Source organism: Triticum urartu, chromosome 3, assembly GCF_003073215.2.
Source record: "Triticum urartu cultivar G1812 chromosome 3, Tu2.1, whole genome shotgun sequence".
NCBI lineage: Eukaryota > Viridiplantae > Streptophyta > Magnoliopsida > Poales > Poaceae > Triticum > Triticum urartu.
Window position 1 is genome coordinate 36,586,922 of NC_053024.1, and position 17,271 is coordinate 36,604,192.

Here is a 17,271-nt window from a genome sequence, read left to right on the forward strand (position 1 = left end):
GTTTCATGGCATATTTGAATTTTTAGTTTGAAAACTAAAACAATTCCACATTTCCTTAAATTATGTTTTCATACAATTTTTTTCCATCTCTGTATGTATTGTATTCTTTAATTTTTAGTAAAGTGCGTGAACATTCTTTTGACAAATGTGATTTCAAATTGACAAAGCTAAAATGGCAACGGTCCAAGGTAATTAAGTAGTAGTAGCTACGTCCGTGCATATCTTTAATTCTAGTTTCAATATCATTATCATGCTTGATTATTATCTGATTGAATTCTATTCTCGTAAAGTGCATGATGCAGAAAAAGGGAAATAATTTATGTGCATACTATGTTTGTGAGAACATTCACTTTATGATCAAAAGGAGCAGAGATGCAAGACATCTTTGGGTACGTAAACACTATTCACAATTTTTTTATCCCACACGATCTAATATATACACACATACACAACTAATGTATAGTGGAACTTTCTTAATCTAGTTAAACCGCAAAAGCATCTACTACCCCTTACTGCCATGCTAGTCGGCCTGGGCCATTGGTGATTCCCTGCTAGCAGTGTGAGGTTTTCTTTGTAGACAGCAGCCCATGAAATGGACATTTTTTTAATGAGAAATGGAACGGATTCACATTCTTCTAGATAAAATCTCTTGTGTTTGAATCAAATCGCCAAAGATATATAATAATTAATCACAATTAATAATTTCTTCGATTGACATGAATTCGTTCCATGGTCACAATTAATAATTATTAATCACAATTAATAATTATTAATCACAATTATACATTGATCACAATCACAATTAATTTGGTACGTGAATTAAAGCATTGATCAATCATTTAATATATACTTCTAATAAGCTAGGTATACACATCTATATAAACACACAAATCAGAATAACATAACAACACAAAGACAGGAACAAATTGTATGTAGGTGAGCGTAAGCAGACTCCTGCCCTCTTGTACTGTACACCATGGCGATGTTGAAGAAGGGCACGGGCGTCCTGTGTTTCGTGGCCACCGTCATGGTGGTCATGGCTACCACCCTTCTTCTCTCCTCCTACGACGCCCACAAAGAGGTTAATAAGTGAATTTTATCATTCCAGTGCAAAAAGAGTAGAAGATTAAGGGCATTTTCCAGATTATACTTGAAAACCACATTTGCTTATATTTTTATGTCTGCGGACTTGCAGGTAGATGAGACTGCTGCGTTTCCCTTTCCGGCGCCATGCTACTCCATCTCTTTCCCAAACTGTACCGACGACAAGTGCAAGGAGTTTTGCGACAGCGTAGGCAAGCGGCCGGCCCCCAAGGCATTCTGCAATGACAACAATAACTGTTGTTGTCCTGTCATTCAAGTATAAGCGTCTGCTGAAGCAACTGAGCTAAGAAATAATTAAATAAAACTATATTCGTAATTGTTTTTGATCTGGGAGCTTCCAGCATGGACTGTTGCCCGGACTCATCATGATGTTTCTAAATCATTGTAAACCGACTTTTCGATAAATTGTAGTGTTCGGCAGCTTTTATTTATCCTGTGTGTATCTCTAGTTCATGTATGTGGAGACCGATTGAAAATAATTAAGTTTAACCAAAATGGTTGATTTGTTTTTGAAAAGGAGGATTAACCCCAACATCTACATCAAGCGATCCACACAACCATTTATTAAATAGTCTCGAATCTCAAACAAAAATGGTGGTTGCTTGTGTGTTGACATCATGTGTTCTTGTTTCTTGTTTCTTGAGTAGATGAGCATGGTATGTGATCAAGCTCTTTTACCCTTTCAAACTTGACACACGATGCAAGTCTTTCTACAGGTCCAGTGCATGTTCGTTAATGTTGTCTTGTTCCCATTTAGCCCTGTAAGCATATTTTGAATGTTTACTTGCCAATTATGTCAAAATGTATGTGTCAATTGAGTATGTTGCTATAAGTGAAATATTTGCAGACTAATGGTTGCTCGTGACAAATGTTCCATATCGAATTGATGGGCATTATCGGAAGTCCTTGTTGGAGTTTCCCCACAATAAAAAGTACATGTGTGTGTCGAGAAGTCCTTATTAGCATTACCGAAGTCCTTGTCAGCATTATCATGATCTTGTTAACAATTTTACATGAGACCACCATGATCCATTCTTTAAAATTCAATTAAATTCCATCCCGTTTTCATTACATCATGAGATTTTTGAAGTTTTCTCCTACGCAAATTGTTTTATTTGTAGAATAAATTTATTTTTGCAATGGTTCTTCAACAAGGTTCTATTGAGTCCAACATCATAAATTGTCACACTGATCTAATTTTTCAGGAAATATTATGCGTATTTTCTATGGTGCAACCAAACAATTTGTACTACACATAACATATTTCGAAGTTTCTCATAATTTAGCAATGCCATGGCACTCAATTCGTACCTTATTTGTATTCACGTATTTCCTAAAATATTACGTCCAAATTAGGCTCTACCACCATCCTGAAGGTAATATGCCCTAGAGGCAATAATAAAGTTATTATTTATTTCCTTATATCATGATAAATGTTTATTATTCATGCTAGAATTGTATTAACCGGAAACATAATACATGTGTGAATACATAGACAAACAGAGTGTCACTAGTATGCCTCTACTTGACTAGCTCGTTGATCGAAGATGTTTATGTTTCCTAGCCATAGACATAAGTTGTCATTTGATTAACGGGATCACATCATTAGGAGAATGATGTGATTGACTTGACCCATTCTGTTAGCTTAGCACTGTATCGCATAGTTTGTTGCTATTGCTTTCTTCATAACTTATACATGTTCCTATGACTATGAGATTATGCAACTCCTGTTTACCGGAGGAACACTATGTGTGCTACCAAACGTCACAACGTAACTGGGTGATTATAAAGGTCCTCTACAGGTGTCTCCGAAGGTACTTGTTGGGTTGACGTATTTCGAGATTAGGATTTGTCACTCCGATTGTCGGAGAGGTATCTCTGGGCCCTCTCGGTAATGCACATCAATCAAGCCTTGCAAGCATTGAAACTAATAAGTTAGTTGCGGGATGATGTATTACGGAACGAGTAAAGAGACTTGCCGGTAACGAGATTGAACTAGGTGTTGAGATACCGACGATCGAATCTCGGGAAAGTAACATACCGATGACAAAGGGAACAACGTATGTTGTTATGCGGTCTGACCGATAAAGATCTTCGTAGAATATGTAAGAGCCAATATGAGAATCTGGTTCCGCTATTGGTTATTGACCGGAGATGTGTCTCGGTCATGTCTACATAGTTCTCGAACCCGTAGGGTCCGCACGCTTAAAGTTCGGTGACGATCGTAATTAGAGTTTTTGTGTTTTGATGTACCGAAGGTTGTTCGGAGTCCCAGATATGATCACGGACATGACAAGGAGTCTCGAAATGGTTGAGACATAAGGATTGATATATTGGAACCCTATATTTGGATATTGGAAACGTTCCAGGTGAAATCAGGATTTTTACGGGAGCAACGGGGGGTTACCGGAACCCCCCGGGGGTTAATGGGCCTACATGGGCCCTAAGCGAGAAGAGGAGGGCCGGCCAGGGCAGGCTACGCGCCCCCTTCCCCCTAGTCCGAATAGGACAAGGAAGGGGGGCGGCGCCCCCTTTCCTCTTTCCCCCTTCCCCTTTCCTTCTCCAACAAGGCAAGAGGGGGGAGTCCTACTCCCGGTGGGAGTAGGACTCCTCCAGGCGCACCCCTAGGGCCGGCCGCACCTTCCCCTCTCCCTCCTTTATATACGGGGGCAAGGGGGCACCCCATGACACACAAGTTGATCTTCGTGATCGTTCCTTAGCCGTGTCCGGTGCCCCCTTCCACCATATTCCTCCTCGGTCATATCGTAACGGTGCTTAGGTGAAGTCCTGCGTTGGTAGAACATCATCACCGTCGTCACACCGTCGTGCTGACGAAAGTCTCCCTCAAAACTTGGCTGGATCGGAGCTCGAGGGACGTCACCGAGTTGAACGTGTGCAGAACTCGGAGGTGTCGTACGTTCGGTACTTGGATTGGTCGGATCGGGAAGACGTACGACTACTTCCTCTACGTTGTGTCAACGCTTCCGTTGCCGGTCTACGAGGGTACGTAGACAACACTCTCCCCTCTTGTTGCTATGCATCACCATGATTTTCCGTGTGCGTAGGAATTTTTTTAAAATTACTACGTTCCCCAACAGTGGCATCCGAGCCAGGTTTTATGCGTTGATGTTATGCACGAGTAGAACACAAGTGAGTTGTGGGCGATATAAGTCATACTGCTTACCAACATCTCATACTTTGGTTCGGCGGTATTGTTGGATGAAGCGGCCCGGACCGACATTACGCGTACGCTTACGCGAGACTGGTTCTACCGACGTGCTTTGCACACAGGTGGCTGGCGGGTGTCAGTTTCTCCAACTTTAGTTGAACCGAGTGTGGCTACGCCCGGTCCTTGCGAAGGTTAAAACGGCACCAACTTGACAAACTATCGTTGTGGTCTTGAGGCGTAGGTAAGAACGGTTCTTGCTAAGCCCGTAGCAGCCACGTAAAACTTGCAACAACAAAGTAGAGGACGTCTAACTTGTTTTTCAGGGCATGTTGTGATGTGATATGGTCAAGACATGATGCTAAATTTTATTGTATGAGATGATCATGTTTTGTAACCGAGTTATCGGCAACTGGCAGGAGCCATATGGTTGTCGCTTTATTGTATGCAATGCAATCGCGCTGTAATGCTTTACTTTATCACTAAGCGGTAGCGATAGTCGTGGAAGCATAAGATTGGCGAGACGACAACGATGCTACGATGGAGATCAAGGTGTCGCGCCGGTGACGATGGTAATCATGATGGTACTTCAGAGATGGAGATCACAAGTACAAGATGATGATGGCCATATCATATCACTTATATTGATTGCATGTGATGTTTATCTTTTATGCATCTTATCTTGCTTTGATTGACGATAGCTGAGTGAGTCCTGGATTAGGGGGTGTTCGGGTAGCTAGACTATACCTTCGGCCGGACTCCTGGACTATGAAGATACAAGATTGAAGACTTCGTCCCGTGTCCGGATGGGACTTTCCTTGGCGTGGAAGGCAAGCTTGGCGATGCGGATATTCAAGATCTCCTACCATTGTAACCGACTCTATGTAACCCTAACCCTATCCGGTGTCTATATAAACTGGAGGGTTGTAGTCTGTAGGAAATCAACTCCATACGCAACAATCATACCATAGGCTAGCTTCGAGGGTTTAGCCTCCTTGATCTCATGGTAGATCTACTCTTGTACTACCCATATCATCAATATTAATCAGGCAGAAGTAGGGTGTTACCTCCATCAAGAGGACCCGAACTTGGGTAAAACAAAGTGTCCCCTGTCTCCTGTTACCATTCGGCCTAGACGCACAGTTCGGGACCCCCTACCCGAGATCCGCCGGTTTTGATACCGACATTGATGCTTTCATTGAGAGTTCCGTTGTGTGATCGACAAAAGGATCGATGGCTCGCCTGCAGATCAACTGTGAGTTCGGCATCTTCGTCACCAGCTCGACTGGTCACCTTGGTTCGACCAAGAATTGCGCCCCGTGTTCGGATCACCATGTCCGGACGAGGGCCTTCATCAAACATCAACTCCGATCTCTATCAAGATCATGGAGGAATCATCTATGGAGCTTGGGGGCTCAACGTCAACGTTGCCCTCAAGCGACCGTGCTGTTTTTCTGGACAGCGAACTCGTATCTGCCACCACCACCTCCTCGAGTATCCCTTTGACGATTGCTTTCATAAAATTGTGCGGAATTGAGTCTACAACAACCCTGGAAAATTTCGTCGAGTTCCAATGGAGGAATCTCTGGCAATCCACGATATACCGGAGCCCTGTCAAATCTGGACGGTAATTTGGATGAGTTTAGGGCGTGGTGTCCAGCTTCTAGCTCGGACGTCCTTTGGAAGATCCAACCGTTGATCGGCCGCGGAATTCCTTTATCTACCACCTCTCAAAATTTCGGCTCGATCCGACCGTCCAAACTCCGGGAACCTTCCGATTAGTGCATCACTTTTCGGATCTGTTTTCTGCGCGAAAACGAATCCGACCCGAGTTCATCTTTTTTATGAACATGATTTCGGACATCCCTTTTGAAGGAAGTTTTGTATGGGGTATTGTGTTTCGTTCCCAAACACATCCAACTAACTGTAAGATCTTTTGAACATGATCTTCAACATCATGCTGGTGTCAAACCAATCCGGCAATATTACTCCACGGCTGCCGACCTGCGCTAGACACGGCATCACTTTGTTGAGCCGAGCTCAACTTCTTCGGATCATCATCTCGGCAAGCCGAACAAAAGTCCGGCATCGCGAAGGATAAATCATCACCAACATCGCCGCCCCACGGATTACACGGAGCGGGCATACCGGCATCACCGCACGGTCGCTTCATCAAGCCGGCATCGACCACATCACGACCTGCATCGGCAGGGCCGCACTATTGCTTCTTCAAGCTGGTGTCCATCACGCCGACCTACTTCGACTCATCGGCTGACATCGAGGCTTCGCCATATCTTCATCAACCTACTCCGGTAATGGGAGTGCGGATCGAGTCCCAATTCTGGGAATCACCTTCCTTCGGATTGCTACAACAAATAAACCAGGTGCTATTAATCCTAGTATTTTTTGCTTGTTTGGGTTCAATTTTTCCCAATGAATTATTACTCTGGTTTGTCCATCATATGTACACAGGTCTATCAAATGGTGGCCGCATTAACGACGGTGGCATGGTAGTTCGGTCAGTCTCCGTACATAGTCCGGCGAATGCCGCATCCGGAACTCGGACCGACCTGTGAATTCAGGTTTTGCCACGCCTTTACCGCATCACGCCGACGCCCTACATCGACATTGACTTCGGCGCCGGGCCATATTTCTTTTAATACTCACTTTGCATAAATTATTTATTATGCAACATTTTTTTTAATTATCATTATTACTATTATCCCCGGTTTGCACTATTTTTTGTGCACGGGAAAACAACCCGGGGACTTCGGCGTCATTCTGCCGGTCTGCATTGACCGTGCTATGTCACCACTTCGTCATGTCGAGCTCTCCGCGCCGCCACCTCGGGACCGGCTTAGGGGATGGAACCTTGCCCCGCATCAAGCTCGGACCGCGTCACCAATACCGAACACATTAACCAGCTAAGTTGCTTTCATGCTCAAAGCTCTAATTTCTAACTCGTGTTCGGTTCGACCAAGCATTATAATTTTTTGGAAAAAAGTTGCTTGTAATTTTTTTTCCTTGTCCAAACTTTGTTTGTGACACACAAATTCAAGGACCCAATTCACTTGGGTGCTTCCTTTATGAAGCCTTTTCTCTTGCATATGATTATACTTGTACGGCTTTGTTCCTTGTTCATGTATTATGCCACAATATGCACCACATTGACTTAAGTGATTTGCAAGCTGGGTTGCCTCGCTCCTGTGTTTACCCCTACGTTCCCGATTGTTCGGCTAGGGAGTAAAGGGAGCACCTCTGCGATTGTCACGATCGGGTCACCCGAGCCGGACCTCAGACTGGGTGAAGCCGAAACCTAGCACTCTTATAGTTATTCAATGATGGTCGGCACACAACGGAACTCATGAGTACAAAAAATCTATTGCACAAGTCTCATAATAACAATGAGCACCGAAGAAAGGTATCGGTGGGGGTACTATTTTCTTCGAAGATGATTCTTACACTTCACGGTAATATAGCATAAGTTCCCTGAGCGCGCTTTGTCTGTTATAGCCTTATGGCCTGATTGCCTGGTTATTGAAAACACCGTCGATATTCTCGACCAATGGAGTACATAACACTTTTTGTTCCTTGACCGAAGAGGGAGAAGCTGACGGTCGGTTAAGACGCGTTTAAAGTTCGGTTGAACATAGATATGATATAAGTACTTCGGTACATGCAATCATTCTTCTACCCAAGTCACTTGGGGGCTCCTAAGTTTATTTGGGCCGTTTTATAATAAGTGTTCTTTTTCTTAGTCGTTGCAAAGTTTTATTATTATTTATCACTCCTTTTTTCGACACGAGTGTGCGGTCACTAGCTAGGGAGCCTAATTTCTCTCTCAAAGCCGCTAGAGTTTAGTTTGCTAAACTGGACTGATGAGAAGTACTCCGCCCTCGGGATAGGAGGTTGAAGCCGTAGGCTAACCCGCTCGAAGTCTTGAGATAGGATGTATCATGTTAAAGCACGACAGAAGCACTTCCTTTTTTTAAGACCAATTTTCGGATTGGCACCGAACACTTGATATTGTTCGGACGTCATGTTTTTACTGACGTTTTTTGGTTTTCCAAGCTTTTTGGCACTTTTAAACTATTTGTGCTTTTCCAGCATTAGTCTCGCAGTGCAACGCCGGACACCTTTTAGGGATCCGGCAAAAATATTCTCAGATATTGCTATATATGCATTGGTTTCGAATTGTGTCTTCGGTCAATAGTCGGGTTGCCCGGCTCCTGCACTTGCTTCCTACGTTCCGTTTTGTTCGGCTAGGCGTGCAAAGGGAGAACCACTGTGATTGTGCTTCCAGCTCACATGGTTAAGCACCTCAGTGGAGAAAGCCAAAAACTGACTGTCACAATAAGCGTAAACTGGTCAGCGATCTCATGACTATGTTAAATAACATGCCGTTCATAACATTGGCCGAAGTGTTTACGGCTTGACCCCGACTGTCGCCGAACACTACCGGGGGCTATTTACTGGCCTCCCAAACTAAATCCTCGATATTTTGCTCTTACATTAGATCTGAGGTTTAATGATCATGCATAGCACGACAACCCAAAGAAAGGAACCGATAGCGGGACTATTTTCTTTGGAAGACATTTCTACTGTTAAACAGTAATATAACATATCTCTCTGCGTACCTTTGTTTATAAAACCGTATGGCCAGATTTCCTTGTTTGTTGTAAATCTTTGCCCTCATAAAGGCTTTATAAAGTAGGACAAACACTCCTCGGCTACTGGCCGAGGAGGTGGAAGCCGATGGTCGGTCAACAAAGTTTTGTACAATGCGGATCCGAGCATTAATGACGTAAAGTACTTGGATACATAGAGTCATTACACATAATTTGTGATTTTACTATGGATATTGATCCTTAATTCGGCCACCCGTGCCCGCATTAAGGCTCGGGGGCTACTGGGCTTCGGGCTTATTATTTACAAATATTAAAGGGGCACATCGATCCCCTGATCTGGTGTTGCCACCCGACCAGTGTCTCGGGGGCTACTGCATTGCTTGTCCAATGCGGAAAATTTTATGTATATAGTTTCCGAGGAGATTTTGATCCTCAGGTTGGTCGGCCGCACCCAACCTGCGTCTCGAGGACTGAGCACGCCGCTTTTAGTGTCCCGAAGTATTCTGCCGAGCTTGGACTTGATCCTCAGGCCGATTTTGCAAATCAACCTGAGTCTCAGCGGCTACTGGAATCAGCGGTCTTACGTCATCCATCGGGTGCATCTCGGGTTTTAGACCGATGCACACCGTGAGGGCTATTGGCTATATATCTCGGCAGAGAATAAATTGCGTCAATAAAAAAAATATATATTCACAAAAATCGGCCCACATTCGGGGTGGTGCACCACCTCGGAACCAGCCCGGCATAAAGCTCGAGCGCTAGTGGCTGGCTCCATAGAGGGCATTTCCGGCATTAAGCTCGGCTAAACTCCTTCAAAACTTCTTTGAACCAAGGTGATTTACGACACCTCGGATACAGTCCGGCGTTGGAGCTCGGATATATAGTCCGGCGTTGGAGCTCGGATACATTCCGGCGTTAGAACTGGGAAGTGCGGACTTGGGCGCTGGAGCTCGAGTGCGCGGAAAATGGACAGGCAAAGGAGGAAGAAGGCGTAGGTAAAAAGGTGGATCCTTATCCCCTTATATGGGCGGACGCAACTACGTGTCCCCACCAGCCTGGTAAAACTCGCTTATCTCCAAGCGATGTAATCAATGGCGCGGTTGGGTTACCCACGCCTGTATTGATGAGAATCCCGTAAAGGGGGTACACGATCTCTGCTTTGACAAGACGTGCCAAGGAAACCACCTCGCAAAACATGCTGAGGTGGAAAATTAAAAATGATTCGAGTGAAGGACTTGGCTGTAGTGTGATGACACACTGCGGAATACGTCGGCAGATTTGATTTGTGTTAATATTATTCTCTCTGTGGCAATATGTGGAAATTTATTTTGCAGAACCGGACACTACTCTTGGTGTTTACAATCTTCTATGAAGGACTTGGAGGAGGAACCCACCTTGCAATGTCGAAGACAATTTGCGCGCCGGACTCGTCGTCATTGAAGCCCGGTTCAGGGGCTACTGAGGGAGTCCTGGATTAGAGGGTGTTCGGGTAGCCGGACTATACCTTCGGCCGGACTCCTGGACTATGAAGATACAAGATTGAAGACTTCGTCCCGTGTCCGGATGGGACTTTCCTTGGCGTGGAAGGCAAGCTTGGCGATGCGGATATTCAAGATCTCCTACCATTGTAACCGACTCTATGTAACCCTAACCCTATCTGGTGTCTATATAAACCGGAGGGTTGTAGTCCGTAGGAAATCAACTCCATACACAACAATCATACCATAGGCTAGCTTCTAGGGTTTAGCCTCCTTGATCTCGTGGTAGATCTACTCTTGTACTACCCATATCATCAATATTAATCAAGCAGGAGTAGGGTGTTACCTCCATCGAGAGGGCCCGAACCTGGGTAAAACAAAGTGTCCCCTGTCTCCTGTTACCATCCGGCCTAGACGCACAGTTCGGGACCCCCTACCCGAGATCCGCCGGTTTTGACACCGACAGTAGCATTATAAGATGATCTCTCACTAAATTTCAAGATAAAAGTGTTCTCCCTGAGTATGCACCGTTGCCAAAGTTCGTCGTGCCCAGACACCACGTGATGATCGGGTGTGATAAGCTCTGCGTCCATCTACAACGGGTGCAAGCCAGTTTTGCACACGCAGAATACTCAGGTTAAACTTGACGAGCCTAGCATATGCAGATATGGCCTCGGAACACTGAGACCGAAAGGTCGAGCGTGAATCATATAGTAGATATGATCAACATAGTGATGTTCAACATTGAAAGCTACTCCGTTTCACGTGATGATCGGTTATGGTTTAGTTGATTTGGATCACGTGATCACTTAGAAGATTATAGAGATGTCTTTCTATGTGGGAGTTCTTAAGTAATATGATTAATTGAACTTAAATTTATCATGAACTTAGTACCTGATAGTGTCTTGCTTGTCTATGTTTGATTGTAGATAGATGGCCCGTGTTGTTGTTCCGTTGAATTTTAATGCGTTCCTTGAGAAAGCAAAGTTGAAAGATGATGTTAGCAATTACATGGACTGGGTCCGTAACTTGAGGATTATCCTCATTGCTGCATAGAAGAATTACGTCTTGGAAGCACCGCTGGGTGCCAGGCCTGCTGCTGGAGCAACACCAGATGTTATGAACGTCTGGCAGAGCAAAGCTGATGACTACTCGATAGTTCAGTGTGCCGTGCTTTACGGCTTAGAATCGGGACTTCAACGATGTTTTGAACGTCATGGAGCATATGAGATGTTCCAGGAGTTGAAGTTAATATTTCAAGCAAATGTCTGGATTGAGAGATATGAAGTCTCCAATAAGTTCTATAGCTGCAAGATGGAGGAGAATAGTTCTGTCAGTGAACATATACTCAAAATGTCTGGGTCTCATAATCACTTGACTCAACTAGGAGTTAATCTTCCTGTTGATAGTGTCATTGACAGAGTTCTTAAATCACTGCCACCAAGCTACAAGAGCTTCGTGATGAACTATAATATGCAAGGGATGGATAAGACGATTCCCAAGCTCTTCGCAATGCTAAAGGCTGCGGAGGTAGAAATCAAGAAGGAGCATCAAGTGTTGATGGTCAACAAGACTGCCAGTTTCAAGAAAAAGGGCAAAGGGAAGAAGAAGGGGAACTTCAAGAAGAACAGCAAGCAAGTTGCTGCTCAGGAGAAGAAACCCAAATCTGGATCTAAGCCTGAAACTGAGTGCTTCTACTGCAAGCAGACTGGACACTTGAAGCGGAACTGCCCCAAGTATTTGGCGGATAAGAAGGATGGCAAGGTGAACAAAGGTATATGTGATATACATGTTATTGATGTGTACCTTACTAGAGCTCGCAGTAGCACCTGGGTATTTGATATTGGTTCTGTTGCTAATATTTGCAACTCGAAATAGGGAAGCGAACATTGCCGAAGGACGAGGTGACGATGCGCGTGGGAAATGGTTCCAAAGTCGATGTGATCGCAGTCGGCACGCTACCTCTACATCTACCTTCGGGATGAGTATTAGACCTATATAATTGTTATTTGGTGCCAGCGTTGAGCATGAACATTATATCTGGATCTTGTTTGATGCGAGACAGTTATTCATTTAAATCAGAGAATAATGGTTGTTCTATTTATATGAGTAATATCTTTTATGGTCATGCACCCTTGGAAAGTGGTCTATTTTTGATGAATCTCGATAGTAGTGATACACATATTCATAATGTTGAAGCCAAAAGATGCAGAGTTGATAATGATAATGCAACTTATTTATGGCACTACCGTTTAGGTCATATCGGTGTAAAGCGCATGAAGAAACTCCATACTGATGGACTTTTGAAATCACTTGATTATGAATCACTTGGTACTTGCGAACCGTGCCTTATGGGCAAGATGACTAAAACACCGTTCTCCGGTACTATGGAGAGAGCAACAGATTTGTTGGAAATCATACATACAGAAGTATGTGGTCCGATGAATGTTGAGGCTCGTGGCGAATATCGTTATTTTCTCACTTTCACAGATGATTTAAGCAGATATGGATATATCTACTTAATGAAGCATAAGACTGAAACATTTGAAAAGTTCAAAGAATTTCAGAGTGAAGTTGAAAATCATCGTAACAAGAAAATAAAGTTTCTACGATCTGATCGTGGAGGAGAATATTTGAGTTACGAGTTTGGTCTACACTTGAAACAATGCGGAATAGTTTCGCAACTCACGCCACCCGGAACACCACAGCGTAATGGTGTGTCCGAACATCGTAATCGTACTTTACTAGATATGGTGCGATCTATGATGTCTCTTACTGATTTACCACTATCGTTTTGGGGTTATGCTTTAGAGATAGCTGCATTCACGTTAAATAGGGCACCATCGAAATCCGTTGAGATGACGCCTTATGAACTGTGATTTGGCAAGAAACCAAAGTTGTCGTTTCTGAAAGTTTGGGGCTGCGATGCTTATGTGAAAAAGCTTCAACCTGATAAGCTCGAACCCAAATCAGAGAAATGTGTCTTCATAGGATACCCAAAGGAGACTGTTGGGTACACCTTCTATCACAGATCCGAAGGCAAGACATTCGTTGCTAAGAATGGATCCTTTCTAGAGAAGGAGTTTCTCTCGAAAGAACTGAGTGGGAGGAAAGTAGAACTTGATGAGGTAACTGTACCTGCTCCCTTATTGGAAAGTAGTACATCACAGAAACCGGTTTCTGTGACACCTATACCAATTAGTGAGGAAGCTAATGATAATGATCATGAAACTTCTGATCAAATTACTACCGAACCTCGTAGATCAACCAGAGTAAGATCCGCACCAGAGTGGTACAGTAATCATGTTCTGGAAGTCATGCTACTAGATCATGATGAACCTACGAACTATGAAGAAGCGATGGTGAGCCCAGATTCCGCAAAATGGCTAGAAGCCATGAAATCTGAGATGGGATCCATGTATGAGAACAAAGTGTGGACTTTGGTTGACTTGCCCGTTGATCGGCAAGCAATTGAGAATAAATGGATCTTCAAGAAGAAGACTGACGCTGACGGTAATGTTACTGTCTACAAAGCTCGACTTGTTGCGAAAGGTTTTCGACAAGTTCAAGGGATTGACTACGATGAGACCTTCTCACCCGTACTGATGCTTAAGTCTGTCCGAATCATGTTAGTGATTGCCGCATTTTATGATTATGAAATTTGGCAGATGGATGTAAAAACTGCATTCCTGAATGGATTTCTGGAAGAAGAGTTGTATATGAAGCAACCGGAAGTTTTTGTCGGTCCAAAGGGAGCTAACAAAGTGTGCAAGCTCCAGCGATCCATTTATGGACTGGTGCAGGCCTCTCGTAGTTGGAATAAACGCTTTGATAGTGTGATCAAAGCATTTGGTTTTGTACAGACTTTTGGAGAAGCCTGTATTTACAAGAAAGTGAGTGGGAGCTCTATAGCATTTCTAATATTATGTGTGGATGACATATTACTGAATGGAAATGATATAGAATTTCTGGATAGCATAAAGGGATACTTGAATAAGAGTTTTTCAATGAAAGACCTCGGTGAAGCTGCTTACATAATGGGCATTAAGATCTATAGAGATAGATCAAGACGCTTAATTGGACTTTCACAAAGCACATACCTTGACAAAGTTTTGAAGAAGTTCAAAATGGATCAAGCAAAGAAAGGGTTCTTGCCTGTGTTTCAAGGTGTGAAGTTGAGTAAGACTCAATGTCCGACCACCGCGGAAGATAGAGAGAAAATGAAAGATGTTCCCTATGCTTCAGCCATAGGCTCTATCATGTATGCAATGCTGTGTACCAGACCTGATGTGTGCCTTGCTATAAGTCTAGCAGGGAGGTACCAAAGTAATCCAGGAGTGGATCACTGGACAGCGGTCAAGAACATCCTGAAGTACCTGAAAAGGATTAAGGATATGTTTCTCGTATATGGAGGTGACAAAGAGCTCATCGTAAATGGTTACGTAGATGCAAGCTTTGACACTGATCCGGACGATTCTAAATCGCAAACCGGATACATGTTTATATTGAACGGTGGAGCTGTCAGTTGGTGCAGTTCTAAACAGAGCGTCGTGGCGGGATCTACATGTGAAGCGGAGTACATAGCTGCTTCGGAAGCAGCAAATGAAGGAGTCTGGATGAAGGAGTTCATATCCGATCTAGGTGTCATACCTAGTGCATCGGGTCCAATGAAAATATTTTGTGATAATACTGGTGCAATTGCCTTGGCGAAGGAATATAGATTTCACAAGAGAACCAAGCACATCAAGAGACGCTTCAATTCCCTTCGGGATTTAGTCCAAGTGGGAGACGTAGAAATTTGCAAGATACATACGGATCTGAATGTTGCAGACCAGCTGACTAAGCCTGTTCCACGAGCAAAACATGATCAGCACCAAGGCTCCATGGGTGTTAGAATCATTACTATGTAATCTAGATTATTGACTCTAGTGCAAGTGGGAGACCTAAGGAAATATGCCCTAGAGGCAATAATAAAGTTATTATTTATTTCCTTATATCATGATAAATGTTTATTATTCATGCTAGAATTGTATTAACCGGAAACATAATACATGTGTGAATACATAGACAAACATAGTGTCACTAGTATGCCTCTACTTGACTAGCTCGTTGATCGAAGATGGTTATGTTTCCTAGCCATAGACATGAGTTGTCATTTGATTAATGGGATCACATCATTAAGAGAATGATGTGATTCACTTGACACATTCCGTTAGCTTAGCACTTGATCGTTTAGTTTGTTGCTATTGCTTTCTTCATAACTTATACATGTTCCTATGACTATGAGATTATGCAACTCCCGTTTACCGGAGGAACACTTTGTGTGCTACCAAACGTCACAACGTAACCGGGTGATTATAAAGGTGCTCTACAGGTGTCTCCAAACATACTTGTTCGGTTGACGTATTTCGAGATTAGGATTTGTCACTCTGATTGTCGGAGAGGTATCTCTGTGCCCTCTCGGTAATGCACATCACTCAAGCCTTGCAAGCATTGCAACTAATAAGTTAGTTGCGGGATGATGTATTACAGGACGAGTAAAGAGACTTGCCGGTAACGAGATTTAACTAGGTATTGAGATACCGACGATCAAATCTTGGGCAAGTAACATACCAATGACAAAGGGAACAACATATGTTGTTATGCGGTCTGACCAATAAAGATCTTCGTAGAATATGTAGGAGCCAATATGAGCATCCAGGTTCCGCTATTGGTTATTGACCGGAGACGTGTCTCGGTCATGTCTACATAGTTCTCGAACCCGTAGGGTCCGCACGCTTAAAGTTCGGTGACGATCGTAATTAGGGTTTTTGTGTTTTGATGTACCGAAGGTTGTTCGGATTCCCAGATATGATCAAGGACATGACGAGGAGTCTCGAAATGGTCGAGACATAAAGATTGATATATTGGAAGCCTATATTTGGATATCGGAAACGTTCCGGGTGAAATCGGGATTTTTACCGGAGCACCGGGGGGTTACCGGAACCCCCCGGGGGTTAATGGGCCTACATGGGCCCTAAGGGAGAAGAGGAGGCCGGCCAGGGCAGGCCACGCGCCCCCTCCCCCCTAGTCCGAATAGGACAAGGAAGGGGTGGGCAGCGCCCCCCTTTCCTCTTTCCCCCTTCCCCTTTCCTTCTCCAAGAAGGCAAGAGGGGAGAGTCCTACTCCCGGTGGGAGTAGGACTCCTCCAGGCGCACTCCTAGGGCCGGCCGCACCTTCCCCTCTCCCTCCTTTATATACGAGGGCAAGGGGGCACCCATGACGCACAAGTTGATCTTCGTGATCGTTCCTTAGCCGTGTCCGGTGCCCCCTTCCACCATATTCCACCTCGGTCATATCATAGTGGTGCTTAGGCGAAGCCCTGCGTAGGTAGAACATCATCACCGTCGTGCTGACGATACTCTCCCTCAACACTCGGCTGGATCGGAGCTCGAGGGACGCCACCGAGTTGAACGTGTGCAGAACTCGGAGGTGCCGTACGTTCGGTGCTTGGATCGGTCGGATCGGGAAGACGTACGACTACTTTCTCTACGTTGTGTCAACGCTTCCATTGCCGGTCTACGACGGTACGTAGACAACACTCTCCCCTCTCGTTGCTATGCATCACCATGATCTTGCGTGTGCGTAGGAATTTTTTTGAAATTACTACGTTCCCCAACACATCCATTCTTCAAGGCATCACACAAATTTAACCGTTACAAAATATTATGAAAATTTTGCAAGTACTCAACTCATAATTTATCAAAATTTCCATAATTACTTGATTAGAATAAAAACTTTTTATGCATTCGACTGAAAAGCTAAGGATGTTTGGCAACTATACTTGTACGATTGGACTATTCATTGCCGATAAGGAATGTCATAGTACCATAAAAACACATTTTCTTCCCCCAAC

The 17,271-nt window shown here is 44.0% G+C and overlaps 1 protein-coding gene across 1 annotated transcript; it reads left to right on the forward strand.

The window, feature by feature from the left end:
- The first annotated feature begins 924 nt into the window (after positions 1–924).
- On the forward strand, positions 925–1,564 carry LOC125547820. The gene is made up of 2 exons (XM_048711584.1): positions 925–1,081; positions 1,196–1,564. Exons 1-2 carry the CDS (start codon positions 977–979, stop codon positions 1,364–1,366), a joined length of 276 nt encoding a protein of 91 aa, XP_048567541.1. The 5' UTR covers positions 925–976; the 3' UTR covers positions 1,367–1,564.
- Positions 1,565–17,271: the final 15,707 nt, after the last annotated feature.

What these genes read in the sequence shown, in the direction of transcription:
- LOC125547820 (XM_048711584.1), top strand. Translation starts at nt 977, where the DNA reads ATGGCGATGTTGAAGAAGGGCACGGGCGTCCTGTGTTTCGTGGCCACC. An exon ending in CCTACGACGCCCACAAAGAG is followed by an intron (nt 1,082 to 1,195) that starts GTTAATAAGTGA and finishes GCGGACTTGCAG; the next exon opens with GTAGATGAGACTGCTGCGTT.